The sequence below is a fragment of the Bubalus bubalis genome, chromosome 6 (assembly GCF_019923935.1).
Source record: "Bubalus bubalis isolate 160015118507 breed Murrah chromosome 6, NDDB_SH_1, whole genome shotgun sequence".
In the NCBI taxonomy this organism is placed as follows: Eukaryota; Metazoa; Chordata; class Mammalia; order Artiodactyla; family Bovidae; genus Bubalus; species Bubalus bubalis.
Window position 1 is genome coordinate 113,153,876 of NC_059162.1, and position 21,678 is coordinate 113,175,553.

Consider the following 21,678-nt stretch of genomic DNA (forward strand, 5'->3'; position numbering starts at 1 on the left):
TCTGTGAGCAGATGACCGCCATCTGTGAGTAGCCAATCTGCAGGATCTCTTTTTGCAGACTCAGAAAAAGCTTGCTGTTCTCTACAACTTCTTGCTAGAAACAATGACCTATGTTAAAAGCAACTTGTCACGGATAAGAATTGCTGCATGTAACTTGGCAGGTGAGCAGGCAGGTCTCCTGATGCAGGAGGGACCTTGAAGACCATCTGGTCAGACCCAGGTCTGGAGTGGGGACAGGTGTTGGGAGTCATGCTCAGGCAGAAGTCCCCAGTGTGCCCCATGGTGCTTCATACCTGCCCGATGTTGAACTAGACGTCTGGAACTAAACCCTTAACAGAAACTCTCATCAGGTGAAACCAAATCTCTCAGTTTAGTTCAGTTCAGTCGCTCAGTCATGTCCAACTCTTTGCGACCCCAAGAATCGCAGCACACCAAGCCTCCCTGTGCATCACCAACTCCCGGAGTTCACTCAGACTCACATCCATCGAGTCAGTGATGCCATCCAGCCATCTCATCCTCTGTCGTCCCCTTCTCCTCCTGCCCCCAATCCCTCCCAGCATCAGAGTCTTTTCCAATGAGTCAACTCTTCGCATGAGGTGGCCAAAGTACTGGAGTTTCAGCTTTAGCATCATTCCTTCCAAAGAAATCCTAGAGCTGATCTCCTTCAGAATGGACTGGTTGGATCTCCTTGCAGTCCAAATCTCTCGCCGACCTAATATTCATGTGATGGGCATTTCTGACTGTCATTTTAGGAATCGTTATGAAGCAGATGTCTTCGCATTACTTGAAAAAGCTGGATTTTCCAGCATTACGGAATTGTAAGTAGTGGAGCTTCAAGTGTGAGTCAAAAATAAGTCCACCCTGTTAATTTGGGAGCTTGGTGAAACTGCCCGAGGGGAGAGTCAGCTGACCCTGGTTGTATTTGGGATGGGAGGTAGGGGTGGCCAGGGCACAGAGAGGTGGATGAACCTGCAGGAGGCTTTCTAGGAAGACAGCTCTGATGGTTCCTTGTGCTTTCTGCCTGCTCTCCGTAGCAGCTGGGGCCTGGGGGTCATCTTCCTGTCCCTGTTGATGTGACGGAAGGCCCAAGGGATGGGAGATGTGTGTGGAGACACGACTGCAACTGCCATCTTCTGAATTCACGCTCGGGGCGGGGATGAAGTTCTAAGCCCCGTGAGCCCCTCGCCCTGCAGTGAGCTCTCATCAGCACGCACCACTCAGGGCGGGCGGAGGACGAGGGCCTGGCTGCAGGGTCCCCACCCTCCTAGTACACTCACTCTCAGCACTCCAGGAGCTACAGCTGGACTCAGATCCTGGGGTTTGGAGGGCAGCTCTGGAGACGCTCAACATCTTGGATACCTGCAATCAGCAGCAGCTTTTGGCTTCACCTGAAGGAATTCCCTAGATGGTCTAAGTGCAAAATGTACCTCCCTTTCTTCTGGGGGCAAACCCCACCACAGCACTGCAAACCACTGTTAATTCCGTTTGTAAGAAAAAGTATTGTACTTAAATAATCAGTGCCCCTTTCTTTCCTCCCTTTGAAATAAACCTTCCTTGCTATTTGGGGAGCAGATTCCTGACTTCAAGGAGATGACACCCCAGAGCTGAGACAGTGGGGTGAAGGGAAATTTCAGTCCTAGCGGGGATTTCATTCCTGTGTCCCCTGAGTGTTTGTGTGTGTGTATGTGTGTGCGGCCAGAGGATCTGGGTCCCCTTTGTGTCTTCACTGCATTTCAGTTCCTCCCACATGGATGGTGTGTCCACTGCCAGGCTCTGTGCTGGGGTGGCCAGGGGAGCCCTGCTGCTGTCCAGCCCTGCTTCCAGGAGCCCCGCTCTTAAAGGGAAAGGAGACGTCTCCAGCGACCATGATGCACCCAGGGTGAGGGAGGGCGGCCTCCACTGGGGGCAGTGCCGGTGCCCGTCCACAGGGTGTCACTCGGGGGGGCCTCAGGGAGGAAGTGACACCACACCGTCCACCCTCATCTCTTTCATATCAGGGTCCACTGGGCCAGAATGGGAAGGGACACAGCGAGGCCTGGAGCAGAACCCACGAAGGGCCAAAGGGAGGAATTACCTTCAAGTCCAAGAAACAGGCAGGGGAGAAGGGCAGGGAAACTCTTCCTATACTCATGCTGCCAGCAGGACAGTCTCGGGTTGTCCCCAGAGCAGATGAAGGTGGGATTTCCAAACCAGTCCCCCTGTAACAGCCCAAGGCGGTCACCACCCTGGGCCCATGGGTGGGAGGATTGCAAAGCCGTCCAGAAAACCAACCTGCATTGGAGGCTTCCCGGCAGACTGGTCTCACACTCTTGGTCATGCCCAGGGAATAGACAGTGAAGTTATTTCCTGCCAAGTGATGAAGATAGTGGCTGCTGGAAGACTCAAGTCCCAGTGACACAGCCGGAAAGGAATGTGCCCTTCACTATAGGTCCTGGGGGAAGCCGTACAATTGCACAGTCAGGTCTCTGATCAATTCCATTCATGCCTGTGCAAAACATCTCCAGATGGTTTATAGACCTAAACTCAGAAAGCAAAAATTTAAGACAATATAGTCATTTTGATCCTGAGAGTAGAGTAGGATGTCTTTTAAAGTAATAAGAGAAACCAGTTAAAAATAAAGGATTAACTTTTCTAAGTTATAATATATCTTCTGGAACTTCTCTGGTGATTTAGTGATTAAAACTCCATGCTTCCACTGCAGGGAGCTCATGTTCTGTCCCTGGTTGGGGAACTAAGAGCCTCATGCCATGCAGTGCAAAAAAAAAAAAAAATTTCTTGACTAAAAATGAAAATATAACATATCAACATAAAAGTTAAAATAAATTTATCTTCTGTATAATAAAATATCATAAAGTTAAGTAAGTCACAGTTGGAAGAAGTTACTTGCAATTGATATAAAACTAGGTTGGTTCATATAACCAGATTGGCAAACAGAATATACCCAAATCAGTAATACAGCAAATTAAAAAAACAGTGTCATAAGAGGATGCTTGAAAAGCCAGTAGGAGGCTGGTTTGGGAGGTGACTGGGCTTGATTGAGGTCCTGAGGGTGGGGCCCCCATGACAAGATTGGTGCCCTTTATAAAAGACACTAGGTAGCTCCTTCTCTCTCCACGTGACATGAGAAGGAAGCCGTCTGCAGGCCAGGAAGTGGGTCCTCCCAGAGCCCAACTGTGCTGGCTCCTGGATCTCAGCCTTCATCTCCAGAAGCAAAGTTTTGTTGTTTAAGGACCCGGTCTCTGGTGTTTTGTTATGGCCGCAGGTGACGTTGCAGTGTAAAGATGTGGGCGGAAAGGGTACATCCATACAGGGAGAGCGTCACCTCGGGTAGGGGGATGGGAAGGAAAGGTGTGCAACTTAATCTTTAATCAACTTAAAACAGCTTTACACACAGCAACGTATTAGCAACCATTTACTCAGGATGTTGGTACATGGGTTTTGTCACTGTATTGTGAATATTTGCAAGATTTTATTTAAAAGTTGCTGCTGCTAAGTTGCTTCAGTCATGTCTGACTCTGTGCGACCCCATAGATGGCAGCCCACCAGGCTCCCCCGTCCCTGGGATTCTCCAGGCAAGAACACTGGAGTGGGTTGCCATTTCCTTCTCCAATGCATGAAAGTGAAAAGTAAAAGTGAAGTCGCTCAGTCGTGTCCGAATCTTAGCGACCCCATGGACTGCAGCCCACCAGGCTCCTCCGTCCATGGGATTTTCCAGGCAAGAGTACTGGAGTGGGGTGCCATTGCCTTCTCCTATTTACAAGTTACTGTCCATTAAGTAAACTAAAAAGCTTTTGCACAACGAAGGAAACTATAAACAAGATGAAAAAACAACCTTCAGAATGGGAGAAAATATAGCAAACAAAACAAGTGACGAAGGATTAATCTCCAAAATATACAAGCAGCTCCTTCAGCTCAAAACCAGGAAAACAACTCAATTAAAAAGTGGGCAGAGGACCTAATCAGACATTTCTCCCGAGAAGACCCATTGATGACTAATAAACACGTGAAAAGATGCTCAACATCACTTATTAGTAAAGAAATGCAAATCAAAACTACAATGAGGTATCACCACACTCAGGTCAGAATGGCCATCATCAGAAAAATCCACAAACAATAAATGCTGGAGAAGGTGTGGAAAAACGGGAAACCTCCTGCACTGTTAGCAGAAATGCAACTTGATATAGCCTCTATGGAGAACAGTATGGAGACTGCTTAAAATACTAGGGATAAAACTACCATATGACACAACAATCCCACTACTGGGCGTATACCCTGGGAAACCTCACCTGAAAAGGACACGTGTACCCCAGTGTTCACTGCAGCGCTATTTACAATAGTGAGGACACGGAAGCAATGTAGATGTCCACTGACAGATGAACGGATAAAGAAGCTGTGGTATATACACACAATGGAATATTACTCAACTATAAAAAGGAATGCATTTGAGTCCGTTCTAATGAGGTGGATGAACCGAGAGCCTGTTATACAGTGTGAAGTCGGTCAAAAAGAGAAAGACAAATACCACATATTAACACATATATATGGAACCTAGAAAGATGGTACTTGTGAACTTATCTGCAGGGCAGCAATGGAGATGCAAACACAGAGGAGAAACTTGTGGACACAGAGGGGAAGGAGTGGGTGGGATGGATTGAGAGAGTATCATTGAAACACACACATTACCATAGATGGCCAGTGAAAATGTGTCATACGATGTGGGAGCTCAAATCCAACATTCTGTGATAACCTAGAGGGGGTGGGATGGGGTGGGAGGTGGAAGGGAGGTTCAAGAGGGAGGGGCATACATACACCTGTGGCTGATTTCATGCTAAGCTAAGGCACAGTGTTGTAAAGCAATGATCCGCCAATTAAAGATAAATAAATTTTAACCGTCTGTATCTTATGATGACCTAGATGAGAAACTGTCTTTACAACTGAAAAAAATCAAAACAAGAATTAAAACTTTTAAATGCTGGGATGTCTCTGGTGGTCCAGCGGCTAAGACTCTGCTCCTGATGCAGGGGGCTGGGGTCAGGGAGGTAGATCCTACAGACCACAACGAAGACTGAAGATCCCGCACACTGCAGCTAAGAACAGGTGCAGCCAAATAAATACATAAGTATTTTAAAAAGGGATATTTGCATTTATTAAACTTTTTAAAGTGCTATGTCTATCGAAAAAGCAAACAAAATTAAAGGGTATACAAGTTAAAAAAAAGTCACTGTGATACTCTCTTATAAACTCTATTATAAACAGCTCTAATGAAAATCATCAGCTGTCACAGGTGTTAAGTGGCTGCAGGTGTTTTGGGACATCACAGGACTGTTTACGTTTTCATCTAAAAATATTAAGCTGTTTGGAATTGCTTTTATGGGTGAGTTGACCGGTGATTCAATTTGCTACCTCCTAATATTGGAAGGTCTGATGCTGAAGCTAAAGCTCCGTTACTTTGGCCACCTGATGCAAAGAGCCGACTCAATGGAAAAGACCTTTATGCTGGAGAAAGATTGAAGGCAACAGAAGTGGGTGGCAGGGGATGAGATGGTTAGATAGCATCACCGACTCAATGGATATGAATTTGAGCAAACTCTGGGAGACAGTCTTCTGGCCTGGAGAATTCTATGGACTGTATAGTCCATGGGGTCGCAAAGAGCTGCACACCACTGAGCGACCTCCACTGGGAGACGGGGGAGGACAGGGAAGGCTGCTGTGCTGCAGTCCATGGGGTTGCAAAGAGGTGGGCATGACTTAGCGACTGAGTAACAATAACAAATATGGAAGATGTCAAGTCCTGCTGGCCTGAATTTAAAAGGCTAAGCAGCTGGACTTTCTTTCTAGGGCTTAAAACTAGGTTTCAGAAAAAACTTCTCTGAGGAAATAGGAAAGGTAAAGGAGGATTTCTGGTCACGTGTAAATTTAACAAAGAAAATATGAGAAAAATAGACCTGTAAACGATAACATTAAAAACTTTATTTGAGCAACTTTATTCAAATAATTTCCAAAAATCCAGAGTCACGTCAATGGAACCAATTTCATTTAAATTTGCTTTGAAGGGCAGATAAGTAAAGCAAGTTCTCGGATTTTCTTGAGAATTAAAAAATACACAAAAATCAGTTAGTGCAGAGGGAATACTCCAAAATAACTTGGCAATAGATTTTCAGCTTTGGGTTTTTCTGACACGAAATCATTTGTCTCCTCCATCCTGAAAGATGTGTCATTCTTTCCTCTAGGGGGAAAAATTCAGTACAATTTCACTAGAAATCCCAGTGCCGGCTCCCCAAAGCTTAACTGTTATTTATTTGTGTTAGTCATTCAGTTGTGTTCAACTTTGCAAAACCATGGAACCCACCAGGCTCCTTTGCCCATGGGATTCTCCAAACAAGAATCCTGGAGTGGGTAGCCATTCTCTTTTCCAGGGGAAGATATATTTACTCCATTGAATATACATGAATATTTGAGTTATTATAAATACCCGAAGGAATGTAAAGGAACAATAGTAACAGTAGTTCCTCAAGCAGGCAGCGCAAACTGGTGGTTAAGACCATGGGCTTTCAAATCCTGGCCCAGCCATGCATGCCTGTACGGATTCAGGAGTTAACGCTACATTTCCTTGGGGACTTCCTTGGTGGCCCGGTGGCTAAGACTCCACACTCCCAATGCTGGGGACCCAGTTCAATCCCTGGTGGGGGCGCTAAGATTCCATGTGCCGCAAGTAAGTACTCTCATGCTGCAAATAAGACCCGGCACAGCTGGAACACACACACACAAGACCACATTTCCTTATTTATAAAAAGACGAACTAGCACCGCCCATTGGACAGAGCCTATCTAAACAAAGGGTTCAAGTGGGGCTTAAAGAAAGAAGGTGTAAAAAGGGATCAACACAGCCTGGTGCGTGGAGTTTGGGTTCACAGCTCAGGAAGATTTGGTCCTTTTCCTCAATAAATATATAATATTTAGCAGAGAATATTAAGTAGGGAGTCCCCTGGACTGCAAGGAGATCCAACCAGTCAATCGAAATCAGTCCTAAATATTCATTGGAAGGACTGATGCTGAAGTTGAAGCTCCAAGACTGGCCACCTGATGTGAAGAACTGACTCATGACCCTGAAAAGACCCTGATGCTGCGAAAGATCAAAGGTGGGAGGAGAAAGGGATGACAGAGGATGAGATAGTTGGATGGCATCACTGAGTCGATGGACATGAGTTTAAGCAAGCTCCAGGAATTGGTGATGGACAGGGAAACCTGGTGTGCTGCAGTCCATGTGGGTCAGAGTTGGACGCGGCTGAGCAACTGAACTGAACTGAAAGAAGAAAAAAATACAGAAAATAGTTAAGCATGTTTGTATCGTAGTTCTGGAAGGAGCTGCCAAACCAAACCCAGTCAGATCCCATCAGCCTGCGGAGTGACGCGGCCTCAGATGCGTTGTCAGGAGCCCCACGTGTGATGCACTGAAATGCTCTCTGGGGAAGGTGGCGCCCACCTGAGGGAGTTTAGGAGCTCACAGCAGCCTGTCCACCCCCTCCTCAGCTTGTCTCTGGAGAAAATGGTGCAGACAGCATAAAGCTTCAGCTTAAGGGACCTGCACAAGCTAAACCGAGGCCGAGGTGGGGGCTCAGATGGGCTTCGATGTGGAGGGCAGGAGGCTGTGGGCTCTCTGCGGGCTGGCTCCTACTCTGTTCTCACAAAGCAGTGACAAGTGAGCACAGAGGCATCAACTCCCAGATCCGTTTCACGCCCAACAGTAATTTTCTGAGTGTGAGATAAAGAAGCTGGAAATGACAGTTTGCTGAGGACGGATAGCGTCTTAAGGGACACTTTTTAGAAATACCCGCAAAGTGCATTTCAGTGGGAGATGTGTAAAAATGCTGATGTTAGAGGAAGGAAAAGAATTTGGGAGAACATTTGGAAAATTAACACCTAAGAGTTGTCAAACACCCATATTCAGCAAAGGTAAACGCACCTTCTTCTCTTCCCATTTGGGCTTTAAGAGTCGACCTCCTCCCGGGGCCTTGGCATGGCTCTGCCCACAGGTGAGAAACTCCAGGGTCTGGCCCCCTCTCCGCACACCTGAGGGTCTGATAATCGGCATCGCTTTGAGGGGACCTGATGGCCCGACCCAGCAGCAAGAGCAATGTCTATGGATGGAGGGGCCCCAACTGTGTTGGAAGCCAGGGGGCTTTTTACGCTCTGCTGGGGTGAGGATGACAGGCTCGGGGGACCCCAACAGCCAGAGTCTGGGTTGAACTTCACTGAGAAGCCTTCTTTTTGATATCGAACTCCCGCACGTGCTTTATCTGAAGGCGCCTGTGTCTGCTGAGGCGACTTTTGGCAATACTGCCGATGAAGCTTGTCAAATTTTTCTTTAATATCATCGTAGCGATCCCTGGCAAAGACTAGAGGTTGTACCCTGGGTACTGAAATGGCTTTGCTGAGTGATACCGATTCCTGAAACTTTCCTGAATCACTTTCTGGATAAACAAGGTCAACAGTCCGCTCTGGGCGGCCCGCGCTGCAGGTGGGGTTGGTCTTTGAAAGTGAGAGGAAGGACTCACTCTTCGGCAGGCAGCTACCCACTCTGATGGATCTTCTGCCCAGGCCTTCAGAGGCCTCACTCAACCTCTTAGCTTTTGATTTGCAGAGAGGGCTGCTCAGCCTGTGGGCTTCTAAGCCTTGGGGGCTACCAGGGCTCGTGGGACCACCTCGGTACACATCCACAGCCGAGCCAGATGGGTAAGTCAGGCTGAGCTGCTTCCCAGGACTCAAGCAATACTCCTGATGAAGCTTGTCAAATTTGATCTCAATTTCCTTAAAACGACTCCCCGCCTGGCCCCGCAGGATTCTGGGCCTGGAAGCTACTTTTACAGGAGAAATCAACCACTTTAAGGTCACGAATCTGTTTTCCTGATCAAGAGGAGACACCGTTTTGGAGTCTAAGTAAGTCAATGATGAATGCTTCTGGGGCATTCCCTGAAGCTCCTTCCAAGGTGGAGTGAATGTATGGATCTGGGGTTTGTTTCCTTTGAGAAGAGCCCTTCCTGATTTTAAACCCGTCTTAGGCGCAGAAACATCGGGCAAGTTCCCACGATCTCTTAAGGTCCCTGCATCCTCCAGGGGCTCGGAGCAGGGTGGACGTCTCTCCTGGGGGCTCCGCCGAGAGCGCCCCCCTCCTCGGCAGCTCGTTCTGTTCATTCTGCCCTTACACGGGTGCCTCCGCCTGAAGCTCCAGTTCTGGCCGATGAGCGTCTTGGTGGAGATGATGCAGGAGGGCCTGGCGCCCAGCAGCCGGCTCATGGAGTGCAGCATGCCCGCGTACAGGTCGCTGAGCGTCGCGTTGCACACATCCTCCGCCTCGGAGCAGGGGCTGCTTGAGAAGCTGCCTCCACCGGTCCCTTGTAAGGGGATGCCGTCGCCCCTCGGCATCATGGCCTGGCCTGCTGAGCAGGAGTGAGAGGCGTCACCCTCCTTGGGTGATGGAGGCGGCTGGAGTGGACCCCCAGGGCTGTCTTCAGAGACGTCCTTGCAGTATCCTGGAGAAATACACACACAAGGCAAAGCCGCATGACCATTTACAGCCGTCCACATGCAGAGATCAGTTTCCCTGGTGGCTCCCGTGACAAAGAATCTGCCTGCAATGCTGGAGACCCCAGGGTTTGAGCCTGGGGTCAGCAAGATCCTGTGGAGAAGGGCATGGCAACCCACTCCGGTATTCTAGCCTGGAGAATCTCATGGACAGAGGAGCCTGGCGGGCTATAGTCCATGGGGTCACAGAGAGTTGGCCACGACTGAGCGACTGACACTTTCACACACAGAGATCAGGGAAATGAAGGCTGGATCATGACCAGCATGGGTTTTTTAAAAAAGTTATTAGTTTTAACTGAGATATAATTCACATATAACATTATGTTAGTTTCAGGAGTCTAACATTGTGGTTTTTTTTTTAAAGCAATACAAAAAAAACAAAAGCAACAAAATTTCACAAATATTTGGGAATAGACTCTTCTCAGAAATTTTTTTTCTAGCTATCAAAACAATTCACTGTCCATTGACCTTCCTAAAAGGAGTCTTTCTTCCCTGTATGACAGTTTAGAAATGGTTTCCTTGTCAAAGACTAATTAGAAACCAGATAATAATGACCCTGCCTGCCGACAGGAGTGTGTGGGGAAGGGATTTGTTGTTGCTTAGTCACTCAGTCGTGCCTGCCTCTTTGTGGCCCCATGGACTGTAACCCACCAAAGTCCTCTATCCATGGGATTTCCCAGGCAAGAATACTGGCATGGGTAGCCATTTCCTTCTCCAGGGCATCTTCCCAACCCAGGGACTGAACCCACATCTCCTGCATCAGTGGGCAGATTCTTTACAGCTGAGTCAGTGGGGAAGCTGGAGAAAGACACAGGCCTCCTGAATACAGCTCTTCGCACAGCTTTGATTTTTGCATCATGTTAAATGTTTTATATAATAAAAAAGTAAAATCAAACCAACAAAGATGAGGATGACTCTAAAGATGAACATAGGAGGGAAAAATGACCCTATCTCTCTGTCAAACTGACAACCATCAGAAGAGAAAATAGAATCCAAATAACCCTGAACATGGTCCCCCTGTGGGACAAGGTCCGAGGATAAAAATGCTGCTTGGAGATCCAGAACCTTCTTCGGCTCATTGTCGAGCAGAGTCGATACCAGGTGCTGTGATTCTGAAGCTACTTGGTGCTTTGTGACCAACCAAATGAGCCCACTGTCAGGGAGGAGGGAGGCCGCTCTGGAGTCAGGGTGGGGGATGAAGGGCTCAGAACCCCTGGGGACAGGTCAGAGCATCCAAAGCCAGAGTGGAAGGGGCTCCTCCAGGCTGAACGTGAGATGAAAATGGACAATAGATTCCAATATGTGAATTAAAAAAAAGTCCATGAGTTCTTACTGATTCTGGAAAAGTTAGAAGAAGGAAAAGCATGTTGGGAAGAATAAAGTAAGGGGAAAAAAGGAAACAGAAGGGACAGAGTTCAGCCTGTTTTATAGAAGAATGCCAACAAAGGGGACTTCCTTTCTTAGTAATAATGCACCTATGATGCCCACGTGTCTCTGATAGTTCACGGTGATGAAACATGCCCAGCAAACACGGGGGTGGGGTGGGGGGTGGTGCCCAGCTAAGGCGCTGTCAAGCTACTGAAAGTGAATGGTCTGCTTCTATGTCGCACTTACCCTGGGCAGGTCTGGCGGGCGAGGCCAATGATGGGGCCAGGGTCACATGGGTGTCCTTTCCCTCTCCGTAACCAGCATACTGAAACCAAAGCAAATGACTTTAACAAAAAGAAAACAGAAAAGTCGCTCAGTCGTGTCTGATTCTTTGCGATCCCACAGACTGTAGCCTACCAGGCTCCTCTGTCCATGGGATATTTCCAGGCAAGAGTACTGGAGTGGGTTGCCATTTCCTTCTCCAGGGGATCTTCCTGACCCAGGGATCGAACCCAGCTCTCCCGCATTGGAGGCAGATGCTTTACCGTCTGAGCTACCAGGGAAGCCAAAGCAAATGACTTTAACAAAGGCTTTGCTAAGTGTCAGCTCTGGCCGCCCCATCCCCCAGTATCAAGCCCACAGGAACTGCTCCCCAACCACAGACGGAGCATGACCGAACCGGGATGAATTGTGCAGCTTCAAAACCTTCTGCCCAAGGGCTGGGGCCCTAGTGGACCCTGTAAGCAGCCCAGAACATGGCGGGCAGTCGATTCCGCTGCCTGAGGGGACCCGGAGTGTCTACTCAGGAAGAGCAGGCATCGGGGAGGCTGTGAGCCAAAGAGTTTGGAAACTGAGATGGTCTTTACAGGCTCTGGAGTAAACCAGACATAATCACACCTCACTGGGTCTCTAGCCTACAGTTTGCTCTGAGGACACACTCAGGGACACATTACCTCCAAACACCCTTCATCCTGCAGTAGGATATCCACTTGCGTCAAGTACTTCCTTCTCAGCTCATTTTTCGAAGGGCTCCAGGGCACTGCAGGCTGACACCGAGACAGAAGTCAGTATCTGTGAGCGCGGTTGGGCATGGCTGAGCTCTGGGGCTCGGGAACACACTGCCACAGTCAGCAATGCATATGTGTTTACACGCAGTTCCTCAAAGTCACTTCTGCACTTCCCGCTGTTAGCAGTAGAGTGTTCCAGCCCCTCTGAAAATCTACCTGACCTGGGATCCAGCTTTAGGGAATTTACCCAGAGGGACCAATTCAAAAGGAAATAGAAAAACAAAACATACCAGTTTGGAGAAGTTTTTGACAATATGACTAGCATCAGAAAAAAAAAAAGAATCGATAATCTTAGGTGAGTTTTGGACACAACTGCTAGGGCCAATCCCAGCTGCTGCGTCTACCAGACAAGAAGTTCAGTGGCTTCCCCGCAGGCCAGTGGTTAAGACTCTGTGCTTCCACTGCACAGGGTATGGGTTCGATTCCTGGTCAGGGAACTAAGATCCCATGTGCCGCATCCAAAATATAAAATCAGAAAGGAAAAAAACAACAACAAAAGAAGTTCACTGTCCTACTCAAGGGACAGGGACAGTGGCCTCTCCTGCCCCTCACCTGCTGTGCATTGGAAATAGGAGGCCTCGGTCTCTGCTGTGCACCGGGGGTGGGGGTGGGGGTGAGGAGTCAGGGCCAGGGCTGCAGCTGGTGTGGGGGGAACATTAACACCCCAGGGAAAGGCTGGCACCTCGACTGCCTACTCCCCTTCACTACCACTCCGACAAAATACCTCCAAAAGCAGCCCTCTCCTCACCCAGGGCCACCCCCCGATTCTAGTTAGACACGACAGGTCACACCTGGGTACATGGGAAACCTCTACAAAAGGAGTGAGTTTAGAGGAAAACCACACGCCAGCTGTTCTAGCATCTGACATGGGGGGCAGGTCAGAGACTTGGGTGGATTCTGTCCCGTGCATCTCGTCCAACCCGAGGGCTGACCCGGAAACACTTCCCAGAGCACCTCCCCTGTGACAGCATCTCTACAGGGTACGACCGACCTAGAACCCAACTCTCCACACGGCGAGGTTTGTCCAGGCCAAAGGCGCACTGGGAACCACAGCTGGGGTTGTTCTGTGTGCAGAGCAGCACTCAACATTGACAAGGCCCGGTAAGATAGACTTGATCCCGGGCCGTAAGTGCTAACCTGCGAAGGGTCAACTTGCTGCCTTAGGGGATCTGAATGGGGGGCGCTGAGACTTGAGGGGTGGCGTTAGCAAAGAGTGAGCCTCAGAAGCGGGCCTGGAGGAACATGCCGGTCACGAGAATGTTCACCTGTCCCCAAGCCCCAACTCCGTCCCTTCGTTAACCAAAGACAGGGCTCACCATTAAGTTCCCAGCAATCACTTCTTCCTGGAAGAAAGGTGTATCAGCATCACTGCTTTTTGAATCTAGAAGCAAAAGAGGAAATTTCCATCAGAATGTCTTAAGAAAGCATGTATATTTTCTCCTAAGGATAGTTTTGGCATTACTTGAGTATATACTGCTGTGAAAACTCCTGTTGCTTCAAGCGGTCCCTTGTAACAGGGACGCAGTCATCTGTGGCCACACAGGGAAGCCATCAGAACAGGAATATGCTCCGAGTCAGGGACACCAGGGAAAGCAGCTTTTTGTAAAACCTCTGCTCTTTCGATGGCCTCTCATCCTGAAAGCTGAGTGCCTGTAGGCCAGCACCGTCTAATAGAACTTTCTGCAATGATGGAAAAGTCCCCCCCGCTGTCCAGTATGGCAGCCGAGAGCCACACGTGGCGGCTGAACACTTGGAATATGGCTAGTGAGTCTGGGAACTGCATTTTAAATTTGACTTCATTTTAAATGAATTCGAATAGTCATGGGTGGCTAGTGGTTACCACACTGGACAGTTCAGCTCAAGAACCTAATTATTTTAAGGATCCCAGGGAATTCACGGACCTAAGGCTTTACGGAGTTGAAATCTGGATTAATACTGGTAAACGAATGACACCCATGAGCAAACATCTCCGGAGTCTTTCTGTGTCCAGCAGCATGATGGAACTGTGAGTAAGATGGCTCCCTAGATGAGTTGAAAAGGAACCACAAGGGACTTTTCAAAGGTTTTAGTTTTTCAAATAGACTTGGAGAAAGTCATAGTGAGGAGCCTAGACTTGGAGGTGGAGGCAGACAGAGACACATCCCCCCATCAGCCCCCACACCCCAATACAGCTTTCCAGCACCAGGACCACTCACCGTCGGCTGGTGTGTCAGAAGAGGGAAGCTCGAGATCTCCGGCTGGGACTTGCACGGACCCATCTGTCCTGCCATCCATCTTCACCGGAGAGCCCTTGATAAGATAAGCTTGGTTCAGACATAATGTATTTCAAATCAACCGTCAAGTAAAATACCTCCGATCCCCACCTTTAGTGTATGAGAGAAAAGGCAGTTTTCCGGGGGCTTCTCTTCTAGAACATTCCAGCATCTAAGGCCTCAAGACTCCTAGCAGATAGTTGAGCTTCCCCTTGGAGAAGGAACAGAGCTGTCTTCCTCTGGTGGTGCCCAGGGCTGCTGTCTCAGAAACCACTTGGATGGTGACTGATGGGAGCAGGAAAGTGAGAGTGACCAGGTCCAGCTCGGCCCTGGCAAGGCGGTGAGCTCAGGGCCCAAACCAAACAGGACAGTACGGTCCCCAAACCCTCAGGTAGAAGCTGGGAATTCCAGAGGCCCCTGGGGGACTTTCTGTGACTTTTAATCTTAACAGTGGCTTGACCATGTTGTGAGACCTACAATTCATTTAAAAGCTTCAGTGTGTGGTGGGACCATGGCGTATGGAGCCACCTTCCAGCTGAACTCCAGCTACAGGGCGGTCAGCTGCCCTGACCAGGACTCAGTCTGCGGGGTGGTCAGCAGGCCAGTTCCAAGGAGGTGGTACACTCCCCACACGCCCCCGAGAGCCTGATCTGCCCACCAGCCTTGGTAGTTGTATTGCGTTGCATTAGTCGCTCAGTTGTGTCCAACTCATTGTGAGCCCATGGACTGTAGCCCGCCAGACTTCTGTCCATGGGATTCTCCAGGCAAGAATACTGGAGTGGATTGCCATTCCCTTCTCCAAGCCTTGCTAGTAACCATAACTAATGCCATGGAGGGGCTCTCGTTAGGGAAATTTGAGAATTCAAGATGCCGGATTGGCTAAAATCTTTTAGGCCGCCTAGCCTTGCAAGGGCAGGAGTAAGAACATGGCGAGGCCTGTCCCTTTAAGGGCGGCCCTGGGGCATCACCTCCTGGATGTCTGTGAACCCCGCCTGGGGAGGTCACCGCCTTTGCCTCGGGAGAGGTGGGGCCTGATGGCGTTTCCGGAGCTGTCCCGTGTCTGGAAGCATCACAGTTGCAGCAGAAGACACGCGTCTCAGTAAATCCTTACACACAAGAAATCAGGGCGGTTAACAGGAGAAAGGGGCTTCCGTGGTGGCTCAGACCCTAAACGAGTCTGCCTGCGATGCAGGAAACTCCAGTTCAGTTCCTGGTTTGGAAAGTCCCCCTGGAGAAGGGATAGGCTACCCACTCCAGTATTCTTGCCTGGAGAATCCCCATGGATGGAGGAGCCTGGCGGGCTACAGTCCACAGGGTTGCAAAGAGTTGGACACAAGTGAGAGACTGAAAACACAAGGTGGGGAAACCATGGAACAACACACCCCGTGGGCCCTGGGTGCAGCTCCAGCTCATCTCCACCTTTATTCACATCAACCTTCCTCTCCAGCAAGGCATGCTGGCAATAAAACTTGACATTAAATACCTGCATGTATCCTGTGCTTCTTCTTTCCACTAGTCCTCCACCCCAAATTCGCAATCCTTAAAAAAACAAATAGTAATTACCATTTAAGTCATCATGAACACTGAGCTTCAGCTTAATTTGTACTCAAAGAAAACCTAACGGACAGGCAAAGGAAAGATCTAATAAGACCAAGATCCAACCAAGCCACGTTACTGACATTCTCTTGTTTCTCATCTTCGTGAGGTTGAAAGTCTCAAAGAGGAAAATCTCATCTCTATGAGATTTCAAAAATCCACACCAGACAAATTTATCACAAATGAAAACCTCTCCTGCCTCTAGGGAGCAGCTCATTGAACCCAGGATTAAGCCAGAAATGAAACAGAAACAAGGAACATATGTATGCCAAGCGCTATCCTCAGAACACATGTATTGAGAGCAATCTATATACTACACAGAGAGATACTGAAGGCATTTTTCAAGGGCAAACTTTCTACTCCATGGACAGAATAAGTGCTTTCTTGGGGCGACCTACACATTGTAGAACCAGTCATAGGCACAGGAGTAAATGCTGAGTTTTGGAGCCCTGCACTCACTAGCCAGCAGAATCTGGGCAAGATACTCCCCAAACCTCCACTGGCTCCTAGGTAAATTCAAATTAATAAAGAATGGATCATTGAGTTGCGAGGCTTGAGATGGTTGTTGATAACAGCAGCAAAAATTCACTTGGTGCTTACTGTTCCAGGCTCTAGTCTAAATCTTCTCCAAGTACACCCCATTCAGCATTCACAACTCACAGACACATGCCTTGTATGCTACTCCTAATTCCTTTGGATAGACACTCACCAGGTTCACTGTATAGATGGAGACAGAGGCAAGGAGAAAGTGAAATAACCAGCCCAGGCTATTTGTCCGCATGGTGTGGCCCGGCTGGGAAACCGGGGGGAGTGACTCTACTATGCCTTTTGGCTTTTCCAGAACAGAGTGACCCCTGGCAGAGATGCTTGGACTCAAATCAAATCTTTGCTACTTTGGCTGAGTGACACGGGCAAGTTCCTTGATTTCTCTCTGCTGGACTCTCTTCTATGAAACAATGATCCTAACAGTGCCTACCCAGCAGGGTTGTTGAGAATCAAAAACCTGTGACTGTTAGAAGCCTACCCTACTGTGTAGATTGGAACTTGCTTTAAATTACAGGAATTCGCCCTGCAAGGGTGGTCAGCTAGCACGTAGTCAGGAAGACCACTCCCTGAGTACCTCTTCAGGGAAAGTTACAGGTCAGGGGACCTGTGCTCCCATCAGCAAGAAGGTTGTAGGAACAAAGAACCACGGAATCCACATTTAGCATCACTGTCAGTGAATCTGTACAAGCTCTCCAGGAGGTCTTCCACATGCTAAAGTGCTTCCTGCTTTGGCTACCGTTCTTGTTCTTATCTAACTGGAGTCCGAAATGAGTTTTCACTGGTGAAACTGGTGATGCTTAAGATTCGTGGATTGACCAAAATATTTCAGACACTGCCCATCCTTCCATAAACAAGTCAAGAGAACACACTAAAGCCTATTGATAGCACACTTAGGGATGATTTCTACATACTCCTGTGTCCAGCCTTAAGGTTAGACACAGGCCAGATGAACAAAAAAACTTACCGTTGGAATACATTAGCTTCCGTCTATAAAAACTTTTCACTTAGGGTGTGGCTGGTCCAGCTAAGAAAGCAGAGCCAGGATTCCACTTCATTAGGAAATGATTTGTGTCTGTCTGTCCAGTATACAGCAGAACTGGGTCTGAGATTTGCTTTCATTAGTAGGTAAAATTGAGTCAGTAATAAGGCTGAAGGGCTTCCTGGGTGGCTCAGTGGTAATGAATCTGCCCGCAATGCAGGCAACACAGGAGACATGGGTTCAATCCCTGGGTCGGGAAGATCCCCTGGAGGATGGCATGGCAACCCACTCCAGTATTCTTGCCTGGAGAATCCCATGGACAAAGAAACCTGGCGGGCTACAGTCCACAGGGTTTCAAAGAGTCAGACATGGCTGAAGCGACTCAGCACGCATGCACAAGGCTGAATGATAGACACTGACCTCACCCAGTGCAAATTTACCCAAAAGAATCCATGATTTAAGTCTGTTTGCAACATCAAGCATTAAACAGGATGGCTCCTTCTCCTTGGATGCAGGTCAAATTCCAAAGTACTCAGAACCTCAAGTTAAACAGGTCAAATAACAGTCAATAGAGTGCTCACTAGTGCCAGGCTCCATCTCCTGTAAATGTCACAATATCTAGCCAAGCAGTTGTTACTGTCACTATCTTTCCACTTTACAGATGAAGAAACCAACTCACAACCTGGCTAAAGCAATAGCCCAAGCTGAGATGGCTATTAAATGACCCGCCGGGATGCTAAACCCAGACAAGGGCATTCTTAACCAGGATGCATCTATATGTCATCGGAATTCTGTCTTCATAAATAACTATTGGAAATAAGTAATTTAAGTGATTGATAGGTTCAAGGGAACTAGAGATGTATTAATGCTTATTAGGTGAACAGGTTTATTTTCAAAAGAGCAGGGACAGCATTCCAAACTCTATTAAGACACTATTCCAGTTACACACTTAACCATAAATAATTCAGAAAGGCTGGGGGTGGGGGTGCTGATTCGTACCCTGGGGCGTCTGGTAGGTCAGCGTAGACATCTGAATCACCGGGCCGTCCTCGAAGGGCTGGTTGTACTGCGGAAGAGGAAGAAGGGGCATCCCATTATATCGGAAGGCGGAGAGGAACCCCTGACCCGGGCTGAGAAGGCGCCAGCGCGAGGCTGTAAGTCTATGGAGCCCCGAAGCACCACCCCCCCCCAACCCCCACCCCAACCCCTCGGTCCCCCACCCCGACCAGTCCCTCTGCCCCACGGTCCCTGCCTCCACCTCCCACCCCTCCTCCTTCCCCCTCCATCCCGCCAGCGGGAGGGGCCGCACCTTCTCAATCAGCTGCTGCATGCGCCTCTGGAAGCGGCAGCGGCTGTCCCGGAGCTTCCGCAGCAGCTCGTCCTCCGCCAGGACCTCGCCCTCCATGGCGCGCAGACCAGAGCCCCACCCCAGCAGGAAGCAGAACAAGGAACATCGGCCCGCGTAGCGATTCAAATAGCCCTTCCGACACGCCCCTCAAGTCTCCCATTGGCTGTCTCTTGAAAGACCGACCTCTGATTGGGCCTTTCAAACAGGGGCGTCTCTCCCTCCGGCCAATCCGTGCCCTCGTTTCCGACCGCGCCCTGCCCGGGGAGAGCCCCGGGAGCGGTTAGGAGAGGAGGAGGGGTTGGGGGTGTGGGAAGCGGTCTGCAGCGGCTCTCTGGGAGTTTGGTGGCCTGGTGTTACCTGGGCGAGTCCTCTGCCTGTTCATCAGTATAGAGCCAGACGAGTAAGATTTCCCCCGTCGTGCACCGCCGATGTCCAAGCGACTTGCTCTGGGACTCGCCGCCTGTTGCGGGGGACCAGCCCTTCACCTGAACGTGGCCATGGACCCTGCCGGGTGGGCCGGCTTCCTCGTCCCTCCCGCCTCGGGTCCTTGTTAACGAGAGCTGAAAAAGACATCACGGGATTACAAACACGCAAGGAGGCAGGAGAGTGGACATGCCTTTAGAAAATAAACGTCCCATGATCCAGGAAACTCTCATACGGTATTTTTATTAACCCCTGGCACATAGTTTTCGTACATGGTTTTTATTGCATACTCGACTCCATTGATATTAATTTTGTAGTGTTTTCTCTAGAGAATGGATAATTCAGCTCCATCACAGAGCCCGTATTTATGTGTTTGTGCTGATGTGATTATACCATGCTGCTGCTACTGCTAAGTCACTCCAGTCGTGTCTGACTCTGTGCGACCCCATAGACGGCAGCCCACCAGGCTCCCGCGTCCGTGGGATTCTCCAGGCAAGAACACTGGAGTGGGTTGCCATTTCCTTCTCCAATGCATGAAAGTGCAAAGTGAAAGTGAAGTCGCTCAGTCGTGTCCGACTCCTAGCGACCCCATGGATTGCAGCCTACCAGGCTCCTCTGTCCATGGGATTTTCCAGGCAAGAGTACTGGAGTGGGTTGCCGTTGCCTTCTCCGTGATTATACCATAATATGGGATAAAAATAAGTAGAACTTGGAGCACGATCAGGACTCTTAGGTGGGGCTCTTCACCTCCTCTCAGCCTGCACCCCCATGCTATCATGCGATCCAGCAGATATGAGGGGAGAAGGGGGAGTGAGAACATCCGGGGCTCATGTAGGAAATATATTGCAATGGACACAGAGATATGCTGCCTAATTCCTTCTGCCCCCTTCCGCGCCAGGCCCCAGAGGCCAGGAGAGTTTTTCCTGGGCACCTGCTGCTGTCTTCAAAGATTGCCTCTTGTAGAGAGCCCCTCACCCAAGATCCTGCAACTCCAAGGAGGCTTAAATCCAATAAGGGCTCCAAGTGGGAACCTGAAGGGCTCCAGGTTGGTCTTTTCAGCCAACAGAGAGCGATCTTATGGGCCATCCTATTAGTTCGCCTGGGACAAAAGGACTGGTCTTTCCCTTCCTTGCACAGCCGCAATCTGGAGGATACTCCCTAGCAAAGATCCTTCACCGTAACTCCTTCTCCCCGTCTGCTCCCAGGAGATTCCCACCTGTAACAAGCATCTTGCTGCAAGTGGCCACTGAATCTATGCACCGTGTTTGTAGCTTTCCCAATTTTCACAAATAGTATCAGTTTTCTGTCCCTTCTTCCCTTGGGAGCGCTCATAAGTTTAGCGTGCTGTGTTTCCATATAAATTCGTTTGGGACATTTAACTCATCACATTTAGAGACTTGAGAGGTCCAAACTGACCTCTCCTAGGACTTGGTCCTCACTCCTAGGAAACCACTCCCAGGGTACTGGGCTTCCCTCCCTCACTTCACGGTCTTATCCAAGGATCTGCTTCTACCCCAGGGGCTCCTGGACAGCGTCTCAATCTCAGATTGGTACCTTTAATGGAACATACCCACTTTGGCCACACCCCTCTGAACCAGCTGAAGCACGTGCATTGACCCCGCTGGTCTCTGGTCTCCGTCCTCTATGACAGCTTCCCACGTGCCACAATCCAAAATAGTGGCCCAGCTAAGGAAGACGGACCCTCCCCGCCCCCCACCCTTGCACCCCCACGATGCTCCTAATTTGACACCATTCCTCCAAACACCAGGGCTTCCCTGGTAGCTCAGCTGGTAAAGAATCTGCCTGCAATGCAGGAGACCTGGGTTCGATCCCTGGGTTGGAAAGATCCGCTGGAGAAGGGAATGGCAACCCACTCCAGTATTCTGGCCTGGAGAATTGCATGGACTTTATAGTCCGTGGGGTCACAAAGAGTCGAACACGACTTAGACTTTCTCCGAACACCAATCCCACCCTAGTAACCTAAACATGTGGCCTCAGGAAACAGACTGGTATGCAAACTCTTTCCCCACACTCCCCAACGCCCAGGACGGATGATAAGTCAGGTAGCAGAAGTGGCTGGTTGCCGCGCCTCCGCGTCTCCCCGGGGTTTTTTGGTAGGTGGCAAAGAAGTCAGCGGTGCTCAGCTCTGCCGCCGCATCTCCGCCTCTGGTTGCACTTGCACAGCGCCCTCTGCTGGCCTAGCCAGAATTTTCATCCTCGAAGTGCTGTTAAAAGGACATTTAGACAAAGGAAAGTTCTCATTTGAATGGTTGCACGTCAGCTTTCATAAAATGTGCCACAATTTTTGAAAACAATTCATATAATAAATGGAAATTTATTCTTCGCAGAGCTGCCATGTACGTAGTTTTATGTTGGAAAGGGATGGAAGTGCCACCACCTCTGTTTTTTCTGTGGTTGAGAGGTGCAGCTTTTGGCTGGTCCCTTTGTTGACACAGAAACTGCTATCTAACAGTGCAATCGTCGCCGGAGATAAATTTACCAACCATAGCATCAAGCT

The 21,678-nt window shown here is 49.2% G+C and overlaps 1 protein-coding gene across 5 annotated transcripts; it reads right to left on the reverse strand.

Annotated features, from left to right (window-relative positions):
- Positions 1–2,484: 2,484 nt before the first annotated feature.
- On the reverse strand, positions 2,485–18,856 carry LOC102391301 (Holliday junction recognition protein). Of its 5 annotated transcripts, none has more exons than XM_045166195.1 (9): positions 18,699–18,856; positions 18,389–18,455; positions 15,752–15,807; positions 14,212–14,305; positions 13,333–13,397; positions 11,903–11,995; positions 11,196–11,274; positions 7,963–9,529; positions 2,485–3,322 (listed from the first exon to the last, which is right to left on the reverse strand). In XM_045166195.1, the coding sequence occupies exons 1-8, from the start codon at positions 18,792–18,794 to the stop codon at positions 7,986–7,988; spliced, it is 2,094 nt and encodes a 697-aa protein (XP_045022130.1). In that variant the 5' UTR covers positions 18,795–18,856; the 3' UTR covers positions 2,485–3,322; positions 7,963–7,985. The 5 variants fall into 5 exon arrangements, with proteins under 5 accessions (XP_045022130.1, XP_045022132.1, XP_045022131.1 ...); XM_045166197.1 differs by lacking the exons at positions 2,485–3,322; positions 18,699–18,856 and adding exons at positions 5,951–6,226; positions 14,380–14,553; XM_045166194.1 differs by lacking the exon at positions 2,485–3,322 and adding an exon at positions 7,243–7,302.
- Between the last annotated feature and the right edge of the window lie 2,822 nt (positions 18,857–21,678).